General features: G+C 35.2%; 1 protein-coding gene across 1 annotated transcript in view; it reads left to right on the forward strand.

Moving 5' to 3' along the window:
* The window catches only part of CFAP47 (cilia and flagella associated protein 47), a 354799-nt gene that overhangs the window by 88943 nt on the left and 241993 nt on the right, over positions 1-23863 (forward strand). Inside the window, exons 34-35 of the mRNA XM_041125007.1 lie at positions 16385-16482; positions 16786-16902. Coding sequence (XP_040980941.1) covers positions 16385-16482; positions 16786-16902 — 215 coding nt within the window. The remainder of the gene's footprint in view (positions 1-16384; positions 16483-16785; positions 16903-23863) is intronic.

Below are 23863 nucleotides of genomic sequence, written 5' to 3' on the forward strand. Positions count from 1 at the left end.
ACTCAGGGAGCTTCCTTAGCTAAAGTAACATGCCCTACAGTAAGTAGGTGTATTTGCAATGTATTCTTTTCTTATTATCTGTGTTTAGTGCCTGCTTTAGTGGAGCTGTCTTACAGGCGCAAGCACTCTACCCTGCTGTGTGTTAGACTCCCGTGTGTATAGATGAGAACTTGCAGAGAGAATGGCTACCTACCTGGCCAGTGTTGTGGCTCACCATAAATGCTGCATGGATATATTCTTCAACCCCACCGTCTGTTCCTTTTATTGTAGCCTCTAGTAATACCTAGATGTTGAGGCATGACTAGCCTTGTTCTGGCCTGTGGGAACTCGGTGGGGAGAATATGTATGTCAAAATGTGTCATATTTAACATTAAACTTTTACTTGAGTTACAGTGTCTAAAGATGAGTGGGCAAAAAACCCCAAATGTCTCAGTCCAAGTGGAATATCTACTGATGATGCATTTTAAGGAGCCAATTATGGAAAGTGTTGTTTTTGTTGCCTAAGAGTATGTAATAAATTAGAATATTAAAATGAGTTTGTTTTTTTAATGAGTTGTCATATGGTTATCAGCGATTGTAAAGTAGGGTTTTTGCAATTATTTAGTTCTAAAGGCTCCCCAAAATTAGCACCCAAAAAGAACAATTTAATTACAATATTGGGGTTCTCAGAAGATAATAATGACTTCTATTAAATCATGGTAATAGGACAGATAACTCAGTAGGTTAATGTATTCATTTGTGCAGACCGGGTTGCAGATTTGGCTCTGGGTCACAGGTGAAGATGAATTTTGTGGTTACTGCCAGGGGACATTTATCTGCATTACAGTTCTCTCTTACAATTTCACTTAATTATACTTTTCTGCTTTCAGAGAAGTGCAAGATTGGAATGAGAAGGCAGAGATTATATATGCTATCTGTGTGTGGGAAGTTACAGATACTGCCTTGCTATATCGACTTGTATATAGCATTTTTGGTTCGTAAGTTCTATATTCTGTTTGCTAGTGGGCACACAGAAATAGCTTGGTATATGCACATGAGCATGCCCTTTTGTTTCTGTTTCCATTTCTCTCACAAAACTACATAAATGAGCACTGCTAAAGATACAATAATTAAAAAAAAAAAGAGAAAATTCTGACAAATTATGAAATTCACATTCTTAATCTTATACCTCTGCATTATTAAAGTTCTTAACTGGGTGATCCTATCCTGTTTTGTTTCACAGATGACTTGCCTCAATATCTCTTTGAATCCTCTTGTTTAGCCTTCACTTTCCTCTTAATTTTTTTCTTTTACTGCCTCAGAATTGGTGTCTGCTAGTGTGCTGTTCTTTCTGCTAAATCAGGCAGAGAATCTGATGACAAAGGACACAGAAAAGGCTGAGGTACTCAATGCTGCCTTCGCCTTGGTCTTTACTGGTCAGACTGGCACTGAACTGTCCCAGGCCCTCGAGATGAATGGGAAAGTCTGGAGCAAGGTAGACTTAGCCTTGGTGGAGGAGGATCAGATTAGGGAGCACTTAAACAAATTGGACAAATACAAATCCATGGGACCCAATGAGATGTACCAGCAAGTGCTGAGGGAACTGGCCAATGCCATTGTGAGGCCATGCTCAATAACCTTGGAAAGGTCAGGACAATCGGGAGGAAGTTTGGACAAGGTTTGGAAGAAAGTAAATGCCATTCCTATCTGGAAGAAGGAGGATCTGTGGAGCTACAGGCCAGTCAGCCTCATCTTGTTTCTTGGAATGGCGATGGAGTGAATAATCTTTGAAACCATTTCCAAACATATGAAGGACAAGAAATAGTTTTGGAGTAGTCAGCATGAATTTACAAAGGGGAAATCATGCTTGACCAACCTGATTGTCTTCCACAATGACATGACTAGCTCAGTGGACAGATGGAGAGCAGTGGATGTTGTTTATCTCAACTTTGGCAAGGCTTTCAACAGCCTCCCGTAACATCCTCATAAACAAACTGATGAAGTACAGGCTAGATAAGAGGACAGTGAGGTGGACTGAAATTAGGCTGAACTGCCAGGCTCAAAGGGTTATGGTCAGTGGCACAAAGTCCAGCTGGAGGCTGGTCACCAGTGATGTACCTCAGGGGTCATTAGGCTGAATTTGGTTTTTAAGATTGTTCACTGGAGAAAAATTTATAGATCTCAGCAGATTTAATATTCTGATATACCATTGGTCCTTTAAATTTTATGATGTTAAGGTTAATAATCAAATTTATACTCAGATATGACATTTTTGATCATGTTAGCTTTAAATTAAGCATTTAAACAGGCTTTGTCAGAGGAACAGTTAATAGTGTCATAAGGAAAAACATCAGTCAGAGTATAGTAAATATTCATACAACCCAGCTGAAAGTCCCAAACATCCACAATTTTCTATTTTTGTTGTTTATATCACTAATTTTAAGAGAAGGATTTCTTCTTTTATTCTTGCTACAGTCCAGATCAGAGAGCAATTACCACTTTTTGCTTAACGTTTATGTGCCTGCATATTATCATCCAAACACTCTGCTTTGAATAAAGAATTAGCCCTGACTAGCAATATGTCTTGACTATGGAGCTGCTTTCAGCTCAAACTCATCTGTTGGGTGATCCATCCCTACTAAATAAATGAAGATCTATCCAGGCCACGTTTCTTAGTCTTTCCTTTGATACGTAAGCTACTTAAAGTGAAATGTGACAGTAAGCCAAGCCTAAGTAACTGCAGTGCAGAGAGGTTTTAAATATATATCTTTATTACTTCCTTCTAAAGTTGAAGATAACTATGTCATTCATCAGAATGCTTCTCTTGCAAGAATTAAGATCTCAATAGCTTAGAGAGAACATTAGCAAGGAGTTTACTATCTCTACATCTTCTGCCCTTACTGCTGCTAAAAAATGACTATGTTTTAAAAGCAGCTTGGCATACGTTTTGGGAGGGCAGCCTTGTAATATGTCTTATTGACCATAAAATGGAAAGCAGTGTTGAAACTTGAGACCAAATACTGTAAAACTGCAAAATGCAACTTTGCCTATTCTGCTGAGACCTTAATTATACATGAAATATAAGATTCAGTGCCCACTTAAGGCATTATATGGGCAATAGTAATGATAGGAAAGGAAGCATGAATTATTTGAATGTAATAAATTTTCAGTTTACCTTCTACCATTCCTTATCTTCATGTTTCTTTTCAACATTTCTCTCTGAAAGACTAACTACTAATAGTATGAAAAAATAAGAGTCAGGAAAAACCCTTTAAAAGTTGCTAGAATATTAGAATGCCATAATTCAAACCCTGTACTTCCTAAATAGAAAAAAATTTTGCATGTTAGTGAATTAAATTGCCGCCTGAGAAGCTGTATGTCTCTTCCTTATTAATTACGGTTCTTGCCATGGTGAAAAAGATAAATTATGTTTTGGGAAATAAGGAATTTTCTTGAATGTATCCCAGGAAGATCTTGAAAAGAGTAGGTAATTCTACATTTAATATAAAATTATTATATAATATGACAGCCAGTAAATTGAACAATATCTGAACATTCAACCTAAATCTGAGATGTAAGAGCTGTATCCAGAGTAGATACATCTTCATTTTACTGGAAAATCTGCTTAGAATGGAAATTCTGCTTAAGAGGAAAGAGAAGTGCTAATCTAGTGCCAATGCAGGTTTGTCTGAAAGTGTTATGCATAGTAACATCTCTCAAGATTCTTACTCTCAAGTAGGAAAGTTTTGGTTTTGATGCATTTTATTCACTTCACTGTAAGTGAGGTGGGGTTTTTTGTTGGTTTTATTTTTATTTTTTTAATTTTGGTATCAATTTAGCATGGCATCTGCAGTAAAAAGGTTGAGGAAGGAGAGATTTTAGTGTGAGAAGACATGGCTTCACAAAGTTATATGAGAATTAAATAGAATTCTTGTTTGTTTTAAAACTGATTCTGTAGAACTTTTACTTAAGGTTGTTTCTAATATAGCAATTAAAAACCACACTCTTTTCTTTCCCTTGTTTTCATGAATTTTTCTTCTCCCCTCTTGCTTCTTTCCCCAGTTTTTAGGAAGGGTATTTATGGAGTCCATTGATTCTTTCTTCTCAATTTGATAGTTCTTAGAGACAATTGAGAAACAAGAGTTAAGGGTATTTTTTATCTTTGAAGGGTAGAAGGGAAGAATCTTATGTAATTTCATATAAGATTTCTTTCAGTTAAAATCGCTGCAAAACAGGCTTTTCCCAAAGAATGAATCTTGCTTTTTACACACTTGATAAAATCTGAATTAAAGAAGGGGAAGTGACTATCTAATGAACTGCCATCATGAGTATCATAAGTCTGACTTCCAACAAAATATTATGAGAAACTTTGTTCTTGAGTGATAAATCCTGGAAATTGTTTTCTGAAATATAAATTAGCAAAGTTTTAAGCCATTTTTCTGTGTTATATTTCATGATTTGCACAGCAGAACACAAGAATGAAACATAATACATAAATATGAAGTCTATTAACTAGGCTTTTCTGTCCTACTTGCCTTTCTTAGTCAACCTGAATGCTCCATGTTTAAGAATTGCATCGTATCTTGTTCCCTTTAGCTGAAAAACCCACAAGATCATATCAGGATTTTATTCAACACAAAAGAGAAAAAGAATTATTTTCCTGAGTTTTAAGTTCATGTACAGTTGAGAAATAAGCAAAATTCCATGTTTAATTTAACTTTTTAGATTTTTGGAGTAGTATAAAAATATTTGTTTTGTACAGTTTTATTGTTTTATACCAGCTGTCATTATGCAGCTTCAGGGAAATAAAAGTATGAAGAAGGATAGTCCTTGGAGCCCTATACTGAAAAGATCCAAAGTGTTCATATTTGGAAAACTCTTTAAAAGATCTTTCAAAAAAAAAAAAGCCCTAACTCTTCAGGCTGTGTATATTTGTGTATGTATTTTTGCATATACATATATATGTGTGTGGAGACATGTGTGTGCTTATATATAAAAATGTATATGTGTATATACATATACGCTGATCCTCAAACTTCTAAATGACTTAAATAGGAATAATTGGGTAAATATTTAGAAAGAAATTTTGTTTCCTTACTTGCAATACACTTTGAGATGCCTATAAAGCTATCCTACTTTCAGCTAAACAAAGTGCTTCACAGGGTTTGTGTGTTAATTGGAATAAATAAGCTTTCTGATTATTTCTGTAATTAATGCTACTTCTGCAGTGCATACCAAATATGTAGATTGAGTATGGTATAGCTGTAGATTTAGTAATACAATTTCAGATATTTTATGAGGAGAAAACATAGTTCAGACTATGAGGATTGGAAAAGGTTCTCTTAATTCATTGTAAGTGCCAAACAGTGAATTTCATTGAGAACAGTATTTAACTTTTTTTTTTTTTTTTTTGACTAAATAAGATGATGCGGGGATTACAGTATTCATTCTGAAGCCAGTATAGAAGCCAGTTATGCTGTAATGAATTGGTGTGATTTATTGCATTTTAAATCAAAGTCATCTATAAGCGAAATGCCATGATAAAAAAAATAGTGTCAAAGATGTCCTTTTAATCTATAGGCTTTTAGTACCAGTCAGTGATTTTAAAACTAGTTCTGTTTACAAATGGAAACTTTCTGTTGAAAAGCAACAAAATGGAGACTGGTATAAGGTAACGTTATTCTTACATGATGCATAAAAACCTAAGGAATTTGTCAATTTAAGATATTATTTGGGATAAGAATCAGCAAAAATAAAACAGAACTGTGTAGATAGTGAAAGACCATTGGAAAATTTTATTAGGAGCAGAAAGGTTAATGTTCATGCCTCAGGGTAAAAGCCTTCTGCAACAGATGGGAATAAATGAGACATATCCCCAGCGTATTCATTTTTATGTCATTGCCCCATGTGGTGCTTCTTGAATGTTTCTGCTTAGAATTATTATGAATTGACAGTGGTATTAAATTGATCTGTCCCGGATATTTCAGGAGTTCTTAGAATAATTATCAGTTTTGATGAGCAAGGATTGTAGCATCCTGGCTGAAGTAGGAACTGTAGTTTGCCTACGAGTCTCTAATAAAAGATTTCTTGTCTTCCATGTTAAGATAAACATAGCCTCACATGCTGTATGTGCTGAAGGTAGATACATTATCATTCTGTTAATCCTAAATACATTTTAGGAAAAACATAATAGCCTTTTTCAAAAAGTATCCAAAGGCATATTTCCTCTGATCTTTCTTATGCTCTGTATTGTATACTTCAGTACCATCATTTTAAACCTTGTCCTGGTTCTAATGTCAGCACTTACAGAAAAGGTTATTGCTACATATTTCTTCTGTAAATGTTTGTATTATTCAGTACCAGACTTAAGCTATTGAAACAGGACTATAGGCGTTATTATAGCTATAGCTTAGTTCCACCTCCAGAGATTTTGAGATCCCAGAATAGGAAGTTGTTATATAATGTTATAAACCATTATTACTGCAGTAATTTACATTAAAAAGGACATACTGTGATAGTTTACAGGTCTATCTAGCTCAATATTCTACCTCCAATAGAAGATGCTTAGAGATCAGTAACAGTGCAAACATATGGCAATACTTTCTTTATACCTACTCTGAGACTTCCTGATCTGAAATTCAAGACTACTTGAGATGGAAGTGGTACTTCTGTAAGGTTGTACTAGGTTTTTATTCTGTGAATTTGTTTAATTGTATTTTGAACCTGTGCAAACTTCTAGCATCACACCATTCTGAAGCAGTAAAAAGTTTTAAAATCTATATTGTATGTAAAATATTTTGTTTTGAGCTTGCTGCTTAATACTGTAACTTGGTACTTCCTTTACCGACAAACTTGTGTATTCCACTGAGCCATTTAACAATAATGTCTGGTTCCCATTCTGAATATCACACCTACTTATATAGACTGCTTTCACATCACCATTCAATTGTTACTTTTCCTTTGTAGTTCCATAGTCTAATTTATTAATTTCTTATGAAGTGCAATTTCATACCTTTGATCATTAAAGGTCATAAATTGCAAGATTTTTATGTGAATGTATTAGGTTTATTTGGAAAGTCTTATAGAATATTAGCCTAATCCTATATATTTTTTCCTCTGTTTTTCAGTAACTCAGAATTTGAAAAAATTGCTTGTGGCTATATAACAGGAGATTTATCATTTGTGAAGATGTCTGTTGTGCCTCCTTAGACATAGATCAGTTGATTTTGCAACTGATAGCAAAGATTTAACTTTTTTATTGCTTGTGAAAACAGCAGAACAGCTTCACAAGAAATGCAGTACTTCCTTTAAAGATTTATTGCTGTTCTTACTTTTTTATATAAAATAACTCTTAAACTTAGTAGATTAAACCAAGTCTGATCCTTTAAGAATTTTAATGCTTGGTATAAGACCATTTTGTTCTTTCTGCTTGGTCTTCTTATCCAGATAATACCAATACATCAATCATACTTCTGTGTTACAACTTTTTTTCCTTTTCTATTGGAATTTTTATTTTAAGATTAATGATAATTTTTCATGGTTATTTTTTTCCCGAGCGAAAGTAATGTGGTGTGTGCAGTGGAAGAGTTGTTTAAATGTACTATTTTTGGGGGAGTGCTAAACAGTGTTCTCCTATCAGAAAGAAGATCATGATTTTGTCTTGCTAACAATTTTGTACTTTTTTTTTTTTTTTTCTTTTGTGGGACTGATGCCAAAGAATACCTTCATCTATCTATTTAAAATAAGATTGGATATCATTTCTTCCTGGTTTTCAGAAGAGGGGCCAACAGCTTTAAAGATTTCATTTTCACAGTTAGTAGTGAGATGTGTTAGCTATTTTGAAATGGTGAAATGTTTGACTTCAGAGATTGCTGGGAACTCTTGATCCAACTACCCATTTTTCAGGGGTGTTTCTTTGAATTAAAACACTACCATCTTCAAAGAGATACTTTGTTACCAGCTTACTTTACTACTTACTTTAGTAAGTCAGTGAGATAAAGCATATTGATGGACCGATTAATAAAAGCGAAACTTGAAAAAACCCCACAGTAAAGCACAGAATGTAGGAAAGGGAGAAAGAGAACAGAAATAATCTGTTTCATTCTTGTGTGCAAATACTAAACTGACTATACGTGTAGTGTACTGGACAGGTATTTGCCTAGACTGTTACAAAAATCTCTGGAAAAGCAGAATCCATAGTCCACTTTAGGTTAACATCTGCCAGTATTTCCCACTCATTTCCATTTGAAAGAGTTTCCTATTGTCTAACATAACCCCAAATTTCCCCTGTGAGAGTTTAAGTCCATCCTTTTCCTTCTAAAATATGGTGTGCAGTGGATCTTCTTTGCTTTTCTAGTACCTTTATACATATTTGCAAATTACTATGTTCTGCTTCAGTTAGACCCTCTCCCCGCTCTTGGTGAAACAATTCCATTCTTTCAGTCTTTCTGTGTATTCAGCTCGTTCGTTTTCTGGTAAACTCTCTTAGTTGATCCATGGCTTTCTTAAAGTTTGGTGGCAATTACTGGGTTTTATACCAGCTGAGACTTTACTAGATCTGAATAGAAATGAATGGATCAGTCTACCTGCTTTAAGATACAACTCTCCTATTTATGCATCCTAGCAAAGTATTTGCTTTTTCTGCAACAGTATGAGATTTGCTGTTGTCTCCGGATTCTTTTCTGCAGAATTTCCATCTATCCAATTTTCCATCTAGTACTTGTGTAATGAATTATTCTTAATTAGGTGTAGGACACTGCAGGCATCATTATTGGATTTCATCCCATTTGTTTCAGATCATTACTCCAATTCCTCAAGAGCTTAAATTATAGTCTTTTCCTCATGAGTACTTGCAACCCATTCTTCTTCCCAGAGTCAATTCTTTAATCTGCTTGATATCACCTCCAGATTGGACTAAGGTAGATTTATGCTGTTTTCCAAGTTGCAAATGAATATATTGAATAGTATACAATCTAGGACTTTGCAGTTTGATTTGTGGACAGGTGATAGTTAGGCTTACTGTTTTTCAGTGAGCTTTGTGCTCCACCTAACAGTACCTTTTTTCTAGACTACTTTTTCCTTGCTTCCTGATGAGACAGAATGTGACCAAAACCTTACTGAAGTTAAAATGTCTAGTATTTGTCCTTTGTCCACAGTATCTTCTACCTGGCAAAGAAACGGACAAAATTGGACCTAAAGGAGTTTATGGTGACTGTTGGTTGCTATTCTGCCAACAAAGATGTTGTTTGTCATTTTTGTATAGAATTGTGACAGATATTTCCTTGATTATCTCCATTTGGAAATAGTTTTCTCAGGTGTCACTCTCCAAAGTCCCTGGGCATCCGCTGGCATTTGTCTCTATGCATCTCTCTGATCTTCAGGATCTTCTCCAACTTCCAAGACCTTTCCTCCAGTTAGGAACTTCTTCACTCTCTTTCCAGTCCTCTATTGTCTCTTCAAGACCTCTGCTTCTTTTTGGGAATGCTTCTTTTTGGCCTCTTCTTCTTTCCATAACTCCAAGTCCCCAGTTTTCCCAATCTAAATAGTCTATGTGCAGAAGCGCAACTCATGATTGGCCTAATTGGTACTTCTGTCTTACGCCTCTTTGTTAATGGGAGAATTCAGAACATACCACTTTAGTCTAGGTGTTATCAAAATTTGCAACCAGCCCCTATGGGCTGCAGCTAGCAAGTAGCAGGAATCTGTCTCAGAATTCAGAAGATGAGTTTTGGACAATTTCCTCTCTCCCTGCCCCGCCCCCCCCCGCCAACCACACAGAGTTATCTGCTACCTGTTAGCGTTCAGGTTTTAAGCTATTTTTGGTCTACAATACCCATCAGTCAAGTTTTCATCATGACGTTGTCTGAGAATGTTTACCTTAAAGATCCATTACTAATTTTTTTTTTTTTTCAAGAATTACCAATAAAAATGAAATTTAATATATTTATATGCTTAGAGGAAGAGGTGGTATCCTGAGTAAGACTTCTGATTTCCATTGTTCATTTTCACTAAAATTGTGTAATTATATTTAAAAATTATTGTAGAGTGGTTAGCTGGCAGATTTTCAGCTAGATTTGATGTAATTAAGAAAAATACATTATGTTTTCTGACTATTCACAAGCATTTGAGTTAAGTAGGTTGATCGATAGTAGAAGGATTAACTGGAAAACAACAAAAATACTTATAAAACTATTTAATTAGTCAAAATGGGAAAATATTCCACTTCATGGGTTTTTTTTCTTAATGCTCTGATTTGTATAGGCTATAAAGCTGTAGTTCAATAAATGCTTTTTTAAACAGTAGTGCTACCATGCTTCATTTTGACCCGCACAGCCATTTATGTGGCTGCATGGTAAACTGGATTGGTGTAATCCAGATTAAAAAGTAAAGAAATGTTTTGCCCTTTCTTTTAAAGCCAGCTTTGCTCCTACACCCACTTTGCTGCCACATAGACAATTCTACCAGCATGAAAGAAAGGATTAGTGGAGATAGAAGAAAGTACATAGGTACTAGGGACAACTGGTATTGCTTAAGTGCGCTCAAGTAATACTCCCACCAGAAGACTAAAGGCAGCTAATGGTACACTTAAAGTAAGATTTAAAGTTAAAATAGCATAAGCAATAAAGTTTGCTTTTTAATCAAAGCATCTGGTTTAACAAGTTTCCATAACCAAGCTGAGCGAATCAATCTAGATGACTAACCAGAAGAACAATTCAATATTGGACCTAATTTAAAATGAAAGCAGAAGTAGTTAATCTTAAAAAGTTAAAAATAAAAATGTGAAAATGGTGATTTATAAAAAATACCAATATTGTATGCTGAGAGTGAGTCTGAGTTCTATTAATAAAAAAAAGAAGACAGAAAGATTATTGAATTTTATAGGTCCCAACTATGATCAATAAAATGATGGATTTATATTAGAAAGACTAACTTTTAAGGAAGAAAGTAAGCTTTTAAAAAGGTATTTTGCTATTTTTAAAGTATTGGGTTTTGCAGTGACTACATAAAGTATTTTTGAAATAACTGCAAGCAATTTACCAAGGAGTTGGGATGAAATTAATGTCTCCTACTGTAGACATCTGTAAAATGGAGGTCTGAATTCAGTTAAAATTAATACTGTGCCAATATAGATGTTGAGGCCCATATGTACGGTGTTCTTTTCCTGTCATAGGTAACAGGGAGATCTTACATATCCATTCAGACTTCATCATTGGTACCCTGCCCTCCAGAATTACCAAGGACCCTTAAACTTTGACTTTTCTGCTTGAAAAAAAGTTGTTTCAGTTAAACAATAGGAAAAAAATTAATTCTGACACACCAAAATGTTTTTTTTCATTATAAATTTATAAATGAATGTCTTAATTTTGATTTGAAAACTTACAGAAAATGAAATATTCATTCTAATCCTCTTTTAAATACTGTTTTTAAAATTTTTTTAACTGAACATACATTTCATTAATATTTAGAATAACTTGTAATTGATTTAGTTTTCTTTCTGTTAGATTAATGAAACCATGACAATAAAAGAAACATCATTTGAAGTCTAAATTGAATTAAAACTTTCATCAGAAAAGGAGACTTTTTAGATAGCAATTTGAAATAACTTTTTTTTAATGTTCTAGAAGAAACTTATTGTTTTTGGTAAAAGGGAGGAGTTTGTCTCTCTTTTTAAGCCAGTTATTTAAACTATTAAAGCTTATTTTTTAATAACAAAAATGGAACAAAATAACACTTTTGGGCCTTCCAGAAGAAAAGAGATTTTTTTAAGAACAGTGTAGTTATAAATATAATTAATATATAATAGAGCATATTTTATATAATCATTCATTTATAGTAAGATTTCTATCTGCTGATACGGCGAATAGGTTTTGGGCGGGAGAGAAGGGGAAGATGTTGGCCAGAGTCACGCCTGTTTAGATCCAAGATCTTACTGTTGTGAAAGCCATCGTGTTGAATATAATTGGATGTATAAACAGAGAATGGTGGGAAGAGACTGAATGGGGTGATGAGGCAGAGCACTGCAGATAGTGGTGTGGACAGCAGCAGCAGCCATCAGCTTTCAAACTCATTGACCTGCTGATCTTTTCTTTCTTTTGAAATAACCTTTGAAGCCATTTTACAGCATGAATAGGAAAAAATAAGGGATTTTGGACCAAGCTTAAACATCACTACACTGAAGTGGAAAACTAAAATCGTTATCAATGTCACAGAGTTAAGCTCAGGTGAAATTACATGCCTTTGTTCGTAAGCTTGTGCAGCATCTGCTTCTATTCTTTCTTACTAGAGTTATATAAATATGCTGAAGTATCTGCAAATAGTTGATGTGAAGTGATAGACATTTAAGTTTTTCAGATGCTGAGGCATCTGTATTCTATAAATGAACAAAAGAATCATGAAAGACAGATTTTGCTTGGAATATGGTACAGAAGTTTGTTGTAGGTTGAATTAATTTTTTCAAGTGTAACCGGTTATCAATATTCTAATTACTTTCTCCCTGAATTTTTGATACATTCTTTTTTCCACTGCAGCAGAGTGTTTATTGTAGCAGTTAAGGAAATAATCTCTAGCACCCTGCTTGAAAGTATTTTGTAGGAGTAATGTTAAATCTCTATTGCTTCATAAGTTAGACCAAACAACATCTTTATTTCTGCATTATTGTACATGAGCATGAAATTAAAAAAAGAAGTCTGAACTGAATGCTACTAAAAGCAACAGGTTGTAAGGTTGTTTTAGATGTATAGTATCTTTCTTGATGGCACACCGAATCCTTCTGAGGCTCTTTTTTTGGTTCTTATGCCACAAAAAAAGGATCTTTCCCTATAGAGTATGTTTGGGTTTTTTTCTGAATGTCTACTTTCTTTATGTGTCCTGTCATAAGAAGTCCTGTTTGGAATTGTCTTCTAAATAATTCTTTTTGACCTGTACTTCAAATGCAGTTTTGGATCGCTAACAGAAGACTTGATTCCTCTGTAATTTTTTTTCCTTTCAAATCAGCAAAAGATAATCCTGAATCTGTACCAAGTACTTCCTCACAAAGTACTTGGTAATGAAAAGCACTTTTGGTTTTGATATTTTCTGGAAAGGGTACTTTTTTTTTTTTTTTTTTTTTGGATAATTTGGAATTAAATAATTTTAGGGACCTTCTCTCCAAATAGTATAAATATACCAAACCATTAATATGTTGTAGTGATCCTGACTGGAAGATCACTGTATACAAAGGAGCTAAGTGATCCATATAACAGTTAAGTTGAGTAGGTGCAGGCCTGTGCTGCGCTGTGCATATCGCTTGGCTACAGCACAAATTTAGCCAGCTAATTGTAACAGAGGAGCCTGTAGGCATCTCCCACCTGTGTCCCCCTGTCTTCAACTAAAACCACAGCGCCAAGTTCTCACGTGAACAATCTTTTCATCTGATGGTAGAAATAATTAGCAGAATTGGTTTATTTTAACAAAATCCTATAGGAGCTAACCCTCCAACAGACTGCGTCTGTACAGTGTGCTGCATCCTGACTGGAGGTCAGTTCCAGTGCTGCACAGCTTGGGGTTCCCAGTGGCTGAAGGGATTGTAAGGTTATTTATAATAACCTCTTCTTCCCTATAGCATTAACTCCAATAATTGGCAGTGATACTTCATGAAATCTTAGTGTCTGTCTTAGCGGGATCCTAATAAACCAGCACCCCCTGGTGCAAAGCATATGCACATCAAAATTTTACTTCTGGAAATTTGTGAACAATCTTGGAAATTTCTGTAAGAATTTCACTCTTCTATGACATAGAAAGTCACAGTTTGATAAAATTCTCTCGTGTGTTAGCTAGCTTATTTTATGAAAGCAAGTACTTAAAGATTAGTCTTTCCCGGAATTAATTTTTATTTGAGATTACAATTTGATATATTTACTTTGCATTAATATAGGATTCCATCTGAATGCACTTCCTATTTAATGATTTGCCCCATGGTTATTTTATTTCTTCTATTTGGTTCTTGAATAGTTTATCTCTTAAATTTAGTCTGAAGCATAAAGTTTACAGCACCATAGAACAATTTTATAAGCTTACAACTAATCTGTTTGGTATACATGAGTAGTTCTACAACCAAATTTATACCTGTAGCTGGTAATAGCTACTTATTTGCGAATTTGATTTAACTGTACTTCTTAGGGGACCAGTTGAAGTTACTTGAGCTGGTGTTGATAAATTGTGATCTGACATTAGCAGCAGCATCTCTAGCTACTTTTTCCCTGTCACTAATTACAATTTTGCAATCACACTTAATATCAAACAAAAGTAGGTGGATAAAGGCAATTGAGGAGGTATAAACTCAAGTAAAATAAGTTCTAGTAAAAGAAAACCATTCTGAAGATTCATAGTGTCTTCAACACTATGTGGAATGTTTACCACTGTTTCAGTTTAAGATCAGGATTTTTTTTCCCAGTTTGAATGTTTTTTGGATTTGTGGCCTGGCTTTTGGACAATAACTTGCTTGGTTGCATCAGCCTGGCTGATGTCTGAAGGTACTTAGGAATGAATAAGGTTACCTTAAGAAATTTAATGATTTTCAATATACAACAGCCTACTTTCTTTCTTAGTCAGTATGGTTTTGATAGTCGTTGTTCACAGGGTACATAACATTCCCCAAAATACTATCTCAAGTTTAAAACCCTTAGTAACACTGATTGAAGTGTTACATCTATAGCATAGTGTTATCTAGTTTGTGAGAGCAAAAGATTCAGCGTCATTGATGACTAAATGAGACCACTGTATTCCAAATGCATAGAGAATCTATGCTTTTCTCTTTCTTGAACTTTCATTTAGTTTATGGTATTCCTTCTGTAAAGGTAGAGACCTGTAAAATATACGTGACTTGTGCCCCTGCTTTCAAGTGTTTGGTCTTGTAGAATGAAGCTCTTAATAAGGACAGATTGAAATAAAGGTCTGAAATGTGTAACCTGGTGAAACATTTTATGCTTCTGTTCATTTAAACTATTTCTATGTCAAGTACTGGTGTCTCCAAATTCTTCTTTTGCTAATGAAGATACTGGGCTGTTCTGAACATCATTATATTACTATCACTAACAGTTCAGTGTTACAAACATTTTTTTATCTTTTAATGGTAACATTTTTGAAAGAAAATAACATTTCTTTATATTATAACATTAAGATATTTATGTGTTTATAATATGTAGGAGATTTTTGATCATCCCAGATTCTGTAGCATATTGGTGGTTTTTTTTCTACTTATGAAGCTTCAAACTTGGTAAACAATACACTCTCTGGATGTATAGTGAAATAAAAGCTATGTAATTTGTCCTGTATGAGAAAGCATGATTCCAGTCTGTCTGAAAACCTTGCCAGTGGCTGAAATCCAGTGTTCCCTAAATTTGGGAGCTTGGACCTGAGACGGTAATGAAAACAAAGAAAATTAAGCAGTAGGTATTTTTGTAGTAGAAGTTGGAAGAAACTGCAAATAACACAACAGAGAAGTCATAACTCAGTACTTGAATATTTGTGACAAGATTGCTCTCCTTAAAAAAGGATCATGTTTTCTGTGTTCATGCTTCACATTTACTGGCAAAATACCGGTAATTGGGTATAGACAGTGATTTAAAACATTTAGTTTTTGGTATGTCAGTAACTTTTTGTAGAGAGTATCACATTGAGAGTTTTAAAATGACTGTATTCTTCCTATGGTTTATTATGATGCTTAAGAGCAAAAGCCTGTTGTTCAAATGCTGTGTTAAATATTTAAGACATGGAAAGCTTCAGATAAGAAATGCTAATAAATAAACTATATTTACTTTCTTAATAATCAGTTTTATTTTAAATAAAAACATTAGAAATATAAAAAACAATCTAACCTTGCGAGGCACAGGCCTTTACAACACAATTGTAGAAGTAGTGATCTATGTTGTAGGAATTGAGCTGTTAGCTTTCATTTATATTGCATTTGTGCCAAATAATTTAATGTGACCTTAAAGAAAATCAATAACCTTTTCCTTCTTATGTGCTTAAACATTGCAACTTTAAAGGATTCATGCATATTTTCATGAGTTTCAGTACCCCTATGAGTGTTACGCCTATAAAAAGAAATATAATTTACATGTTTAGGTTCCTAATCTGTGAGGTTAAGTTTAGCTTACCTGCTTTCCCTTCCGTTGTGATGAATACTCTTACGTGCTGTATCAGAGTGTATGAATAATAGTTACAATATTCTAGGTGAGATATTTCCTGTTTTCAGCAATGGCTCTGGAAGAGAATTATACCTGGGAAATTCTACATGTGAACGGATTTTTCCTTTTTCTGTTCTTTCTTCTATTCAGTCATTTCACAGTCATCATATCTATCAACAATAAAATTAGGCATCTCAGGGGAGAAGAGTCTAATTCATCTTGCTCTGTTTTTAAACCAGGTGAAGTACCACCAATGAGATGGATAGTAAATTTTGACCGAGATCTTCTAGATGGCCTGGTATTGGCAGCACAGCTGGCAGCTTATTGTCCATATTTGGTAAGGACTTTTCTTAATATTGTGCAAGTTTTATACCGTTTATTAATGTAAGTGGGTTTATTCAGGCCTTATTTTCCTTCGGAACTGTTGGCTTACGTGGTTTTTAATAAAGAAAAAACCCCCAACATTTAGCAAGTCTAGAGTGATTATTTCAGTATAAATTTTTCTTTTCTCTGGGTATATTCTTAATAGGGAATTTTAGTTCAAAATTTAGATCTTATGGATTGATGAAGGAGTGAAAATACAAACATAGTCATTTTGCTTAGTGGAAGATCAAGAGTTTGATTTCTCTGTCTTCTCTAGATTGCTACACACTTTGTGAGGATGTATACTACTCCAAGAACTCCTGAACACTTTCTGCACAACTGTTTGATACTTGTGAATGCTATGCATGCTGTCGGTCTGGCTATAGGCATAAAGGTAAATGATTTTACACTAGTGGTTCTGATATACTTTTAAATTTATTTTTTTAACTTTTATGATAGTAATATTGTATATCAAATTAAGGTGAGATTTTAGTGAAGCAGTTTTGTTTCATGATGTGCTACTGTATGATGGAAACCAAAATACTGCTTCATATAAATACACTTAATTACAAGTAATTTCCATAATTCCTTGCTTTGTAGAATTGCATGTATCTAACTAGCTGAACATAAGATTAATTCAGTTCAGATTCTAGCATCGTAAATCACACAATGAAAACCTGAGTGGAATTTATTATTAGCGTTCTAAAGCAATTTAGGAAAAATAAGTTTAAGAACAAACATAATGCACTTCAACATAAAAAGGAGTGGTAAAAAAATTATACGAATGTCTGGTGACACTTATGTGCATCTATCTAATCACAAAGGCCCACAAGGGTTCTGTCCCGGGTTTGATGCACACAGAAGTCAGTAGCTTAGGACTGCTGGTGAGAGTAATGCTGTAAGCTGTCAGCTTCTGACATCCTTTTTTGGGAGGAATGTGGTGGTGTTGATGTTAGTTTCTTCTTCAATCTAGTGTTCACTTTGGATCATTTTTATATGCTTAGTAACATGATTTATATCTCTGTCTTTTTTCATCATCCCACAGCTCCAAATTTTCTATGTATGGTGCCCTTTACATATGTTAGATATTATTTCTTTGTTCTTTTTGTTGCCCCTAAAACCAGTTTTCTCCTACTTCAAGTCTGCATTTCTTTAACTCACCATTTGGGAGTTATTTGTAGCTGTGGGTTCTGGTGGTATCATACAAAGATAAGAGTAAAACAAGTCAGTCACAGAGGCCTGATCAATTAAAAAAGTTGCTGTCACAGCTAAACCAAGTAAAGCAAAGCTCTACGAGCTGGTCAACAAGACTTGACAAAGGCTTGTCAAACCCCAGTGCTGAGGCCCTGTAAATTCAGTACAAGTAGAAAGCCTGTTAATAGCAATGGCAAGGGTGTATTTCAAGGTTACGTGCTTACAGGGATTCATGCTGTTATCTTCCATGTGCTGGTTGTGTGTGTTAGTTACCAAACTGTTACTTATCTAAAATAGCAGATTCCCTCTTATTTTCCTTTTCTGCTTTGCTCGCTGCGTCATTAACAATCCTGTCCTTACCAAAACTAGTAAAAACTGTTTAATGTCACATCATTGTCTTAAGAATTTGCAGGGTGATGCAGCTTCCATCATGAGCAAAGTGAATGTCAGGGACTGTGATGGGCTGGGGTGGGTGTGGAGCATGTTGAGCTGGCTAGAAGACCAGAAGAGGATGCAGTAGAACAGACATAGTATTCATCAGTGTATGAGGAAACTTTCCAAAGGAATGAATAGTATTGGGAATCAGATGTAGAGGTGTGCTGTGAACAAAGTAGTATGAAAGAAAGCTCAGTTACAACTTTTTTTTTCCCCTTTCCATTCGATTGTGTTATGATTACAGGGAAAAATTCACCCTGCTATTTCCTGTTGTATCAGCTACTGTCTTGCTCCCACATCCTGATACAGATATGCTGTTATAAATCGCTTTGCTGTGACAGGCTAAACCGAGAAAATCTACTGGTTCGTATAGTCGTGACTGACAGGAGACGTAAAAAGATAATCTAGTTATAATCCTCAAAATTAAGGCATATTTTGCCTCAGCTTTTAATGAGAAAAACAGGCAGTTTAGGACATGAAGGCAGAGGCTGGATGCCGGATATGCAGAAGGAGTTAACGACATTAAAGGTGGAAGCAGCACTCCAGGATATTCTCTTTAATGCACTTAGTGTGTTTTAAGACTACAGTGTTTACAATACTACAGTATTATTAGTTCAGCATATTGTTGAGGTATTGGTCTTTTTTTAGATGGGAAACTCCATCTCCATACAGACTAGGAATTTTAACAAAGCTATGTAATCAGTCAACACCAGAAAAAGGAACAGATCTTGGATCTTCGAGGTCTGTATTTTAATTTTTAGCTAAGACATGTTCTACAAACAAAATATTGTGGAAAGTTAAAAAAAAAAAAAAAAAAAGGTAAAGGATACTTTTTGCCTAGATTTATTGGAATTCATATATGCATTTCTAAGACTACTGTAGAAATTTCTTAAGCTTCTTGTTCTTCAACAATAAAAGCAGAAAAATACATGAATCCTGTTGCTGAACTATCCTATTTTGTTTTTTTCTCTCATAGTCTTGTCTCTTAAATTTAGCAGGCTAAAATGTTCCAACAGTATTGGCAAAGTTCTTGACTATCAGGCAATCACTGCTTCTGAACTTTCAGGACGGCTTTGCATTAATTAACGCAAGGATGGTGGTGACGGCACAAGCCGAGACACTTTTTAGGTCTGGAATAGATGGCACTTTCAATCACTTTAAAAATCTAAGATTCTATAATAATAAAGTTCAACTGCCTGGAAGACTTCAGCTGCGAGTTTAAATGATACCTCTAACGGAGTTCAAGGCTTTTAAATCCTTTTAAGGATTAAGGTATAGGCTTAAGATGGAGTACTTTGGGCAAGAAATTCTTTGTTTCCACTTTCTAATCATGACTGACAGTTCAACCCTGGAGTATTAATGGTGTCTTTCTATGTATTTTTTCTTTGTGTTTGATATTTTTAAGTTCTAAAACACTTTAATTTAAAGAAGATCCAATTGAAAGCCCAAAATAAAATGTTGCAAGATAGGATGGTGGATAACAGTGATATGGAGGGAATGTACATGACAAGGATAGATTAGGAGGGAAGATGCAGTGATTGGGGATAGCCAGTAGAGGAACTCAATTTTGCTGCTGACTGATTTAAAATTGGGGTCAACAATACTGACATTTATAGTTGAGACCAAGTAAAAGGGAGGATATTTTCAGACAAGCTGTAGAAGATGATGTGAGTAAAGTCAGAGAGAGTTAAGAAGCTGAAAATGAATGTGGCTGTTTTGTTGAAATGAACAGGGGAATTCAGCGTTGTTGTGGAGTAGAAAGGAGTGAAACTGGGCAATAACATGGCCTTATAAGCAAGAAAGGGGGGTAGATGGTAACCCCAAGACTTGAGTCTGAAATGAAGGAGGGTAAGAAGATGCTGTCAGCAGCCAATGGAGAAGAGGAAAGAAATGCAACAACACAGAATTTTTTGAATTTCCAGTATATATCCAGTAAGGATTTTTACTTGAGGTAGTCTATACATTATTGTATGCACTCAGAAAGGTAACTTCCTGGCTGTCACTTAATGCTTCAGTCATATTTTTGTTGTAATCATCTCTAAAGATGATTAACACTTTTTTGTCTTCAGTTCTCTGTACTTTAGTAAGGAGCTATTAGCTTGGTAAATATGGCAACTTCTTAACAAAAGTAATTTTAAGGAAAAAGGATTTCTTTCTTAATTCTTAGTTATTTGACTAAAATTTGTATGACACTGCAAATACACAGGTAGAACTCTGTATCTGTCTATCCACCAATCTATAATGTAAATGCAAATACCTTGGTTTGCCTGAGATAGGAATCTAATATTGATGTGCGGTCTTAAATTCAGAAAATAGAAGAGTGAAAAAATTAGAAATCACTTTTATCTGTTAGAGTGGCAATTGTCTTCTCATACGTATCTTTCCTAGGGTATTCTGGAAAAATACTTGAAGTGGGTTGTACAGGACTGAATCTTCCTAAGCCTCCTTATAAAAGTGGTGGCAACAACCATTTCCTTTGATATGTAAGCATGATAAATCAGAGCATTAGATAAAGAACATTTGGCTGGAATTCAGCTTATTGATAATATTGTGCAAAACATTTGATACTGTCCCACACAACATCCTTGCCTCTAAAATGGAAAGACATGGATTTGATGGTGGACGACTCAGTGGATAAGGAGTTGGCTGAATGGTCACACTGGAAGAGTTGCAGTTAATGGCTCAATGCCCAGGTGGACACCAGTGACGAGTGGTGTCCCTCAGGAGTCTGTACTGGGACGAGTATTATTTAACGTCTTTGACGGGGACATGGACATTGGGACTGAGTGCACCCTCAGCAAGTTTGTGGATGACACCAAGCTGAATGGTGTGGTTGATGCTCTAGAGGGAAGGGATGCCATCCAGAGGGACCTTGACAGGCTTGAGAGTTGGGCCTGTGCCAACCTCCTGAAGTTCAGCAAAGCCAAATATAAGGTCCTGCACATGGGTTGGGGCAATCCCAAACATGCATACAGGCCGGGCAATGACTGGTTTGAGAGAAGCCCTGTGGAGAAGGAATTGGGGATATTGATGGATGAAAAACTGAACATGAGCCAGCAATGTGCGCTCAGAGCCCAGAAAGCCAACCGTATCCTGGGCTGCATCAGAAGAACCGTGACCAGCAGGTTGAGGGAGGTGATGCTCCCCTGCTACTCCACTCTTGTGAGACCCCACCTGCAGTACTGCCTTCAGCTCTGGGGCCCCCAGCATAAGAAGGACATGGACCTGTTGGAGCAAGTCCAGAGGAAGGCCGTGAAGATGATCAGGGGGCTGGAGCACCTCTCGTACGAAGACAGGCTGAGAGAGTTGGGGTTGTTCAGCCTGGAGAAGGGAAGGCTCTGGGGAGACCTTATAGCAGCCTTCCAGTACCTAAAGGGGGCCTACAGGAAAGCTGGAGAGGGATTCATTATCAGGGAGTGTAGTGATATGGTGAGGGGTAACGGTTTTAAACTGAAAAAGGGTAGATTTAGATTAGATGTAAGGAAGAAGTTCTTTACTGTGAGGGTGGTGAGGCACTGGAACAGGCTGCCCAGAGAGGCTGTGGATGCCCCATCCCTGGCAGTGTTCAAGGCCAGGTTGGATGGGGCTTTGAGCAACCTGGTCTAGTGGAAGGTGTCCCTGCCCATGGCAGGGGGGGGTGGGAACTACAGGATCTTTAAGGTCCCTTCCAACCCAAACCACTGTATGATTCTATTCTATGATTCACTGGCATGATGAGATCTATTGAAACATATGCAACTGCAACAGACAAGTGATCTGTTTAGGCATGTTAATTTTTAAGTTCACCTAAATTATACCCTTGGGCACCTCATAAACATGTTGTAGAAATGAAAAAAAGAAAACGTATGTTTCAAAATTGGTGGTGCTTTTTATTTCCATCAGAGCAACTGAAAATTAGTTCGACCTGATAATGATCTCACCTGGGATATTTCTGAAGAGAAAATGTATAAGTCTGCAATAGCTATAGTCTTTTAAAAAGGATATTCATATATGTGTACAGTAGAAACATAAAAAATACAGACTTTTAAGCTTTACTTAGACACTAAAATTACTGCTTGATCTTTTTTCCAGACATGCTTTTCTATTCTCACATTGACTTCTAGCTTATTGAAAACTTCTCTGCTGCACTTGTATAAGCAAAGCCTACATAAAATTAGGAACCTCCTTTTGTTCACAAACAGCATTGTTTCCTATATGTTTACACTTTAAGTTCAATGTTTAAGCCTTACAAATCTGGAAATAACTAGTAAAGATTAAATGTATGTCTTTCTGTTTCTGAAATTTAAGGTAGTATTTTTATTACCTTCTATTTGTTTAATATTTTTGCCATAATTTTCAGTAGTCATTTGCAATTGTTTGTTTGAATTGGTCACCTAGGTAACATTTTGTGGCCACTGATTGCAAGCATTTTCTATTTTCTAGTTATTTGTGTCCTGCTAGAAGCTGTTCTTTGGTGTAGGATGTCTATTTTCATCATTGCTTTGTAGTGGGGAAAGCCTTGCATGATTTTTGCATCTGTTGAATAGTTTGTTTCATTACATTATTCAACTAATAATTACATGTTCAGAAAAATGGAGAGTGTTATTGCCACAAGAAGTGGTTCAGCGATCTACTCCTTCCTGATATCTTTTAATAAAGTTTTTCTTTCTTCTTTTCTGTCTGTCAGACCTATTTTCGCAAAATCAGGAGGCATTACTTGTAAGCAGTTACAAACTGTTTTCTGAGCAGTAGTACCAGCAGTACTAAAGACCAGGCTTTAGTAATATACAGGTGATTGAAAACGTGGAGAGTTGATTATGGAATTAACAGTACAGAGCTGATGGTGTTATAACAGTTAAATAACTTTTTTTTTCGCAATAGAACCAATCTACTAGGCCTTGAATTTCTTGTCCAGTTTTGACATAGTTCTAACTTGGAATATTTAGAATTTGAAGTATAATAATTTATCCAGTTTGTCAGCTTCAGCATTTTCTTTAACTAGGCAACATTAGAACACAAAGAAAAAGCTAACAAGCAATCACCCAACTCTTCCAGAAACGTGAGAGGCTTTTTCATATTTTGAGAAACTTTGTTATAGATACAATTTAAGGCATAAATCTGTTAAACTTTATTAATTGCTATTGTTTGCTAACACAATTTTTTAAAGCAAATAATATATATAGACTATGTGCATTTTCTGCTGAATGTTGTTATGAAGTACACCGATTTTTTTTTTATTTTTTTTTTTTTTAATTTCTGGAGTAGTAGATTACTGTCACAAATGCAGTTTTATGAATTCAGCACAGGATAAAACAGAATAATGTTTTCTGAGGGAATAAGTTCTGATCTAAGTGGAAATGGGTAGAAGTAGGTGGCAAAAGAAAGTTAGGCTTCAACAGATAATCTACTCTGGCATCTTTGCTATCTTAAATGAAAATGCAGTAAAGATGAACAGTAGAGGTGTAAAACCACAGCTATATTGGAATAACTTCTACAAATACTTGTTAACATTCAGTAGCCATTACTGAGATAAGTGAATGGAAAACATCAGAATATTTTTCAGGCTTCAGGTTTAAAGCTTTTGGCAGGCAAGAAGCTTTTTTACTTTGCATAGTAAGTGCATCCTAAAATTCCAACTTTAAAAAACAGTGGTGATAGAAATAAATAGAAATACAAGATGAGGCGTATGATTACATCAGTGCATGAAGAGTATATGAAATGAATCTTAAGAATTATGAGGATAAGCA

Source organism: Aquila chrysaetos, chromosome 7, assembly GCF_900496995.4.
Source record: "Aquila chrysaetos chrysaetos chromosome 7, bAquChr1.4, whole genome shotgun sequence".
Taxonomy (NCBI): Eukaryota; Metazoa; Chordata; class Aves; order Accipitriformes; family Accipitridae; genus Aquila; species Aquila chrysaetos.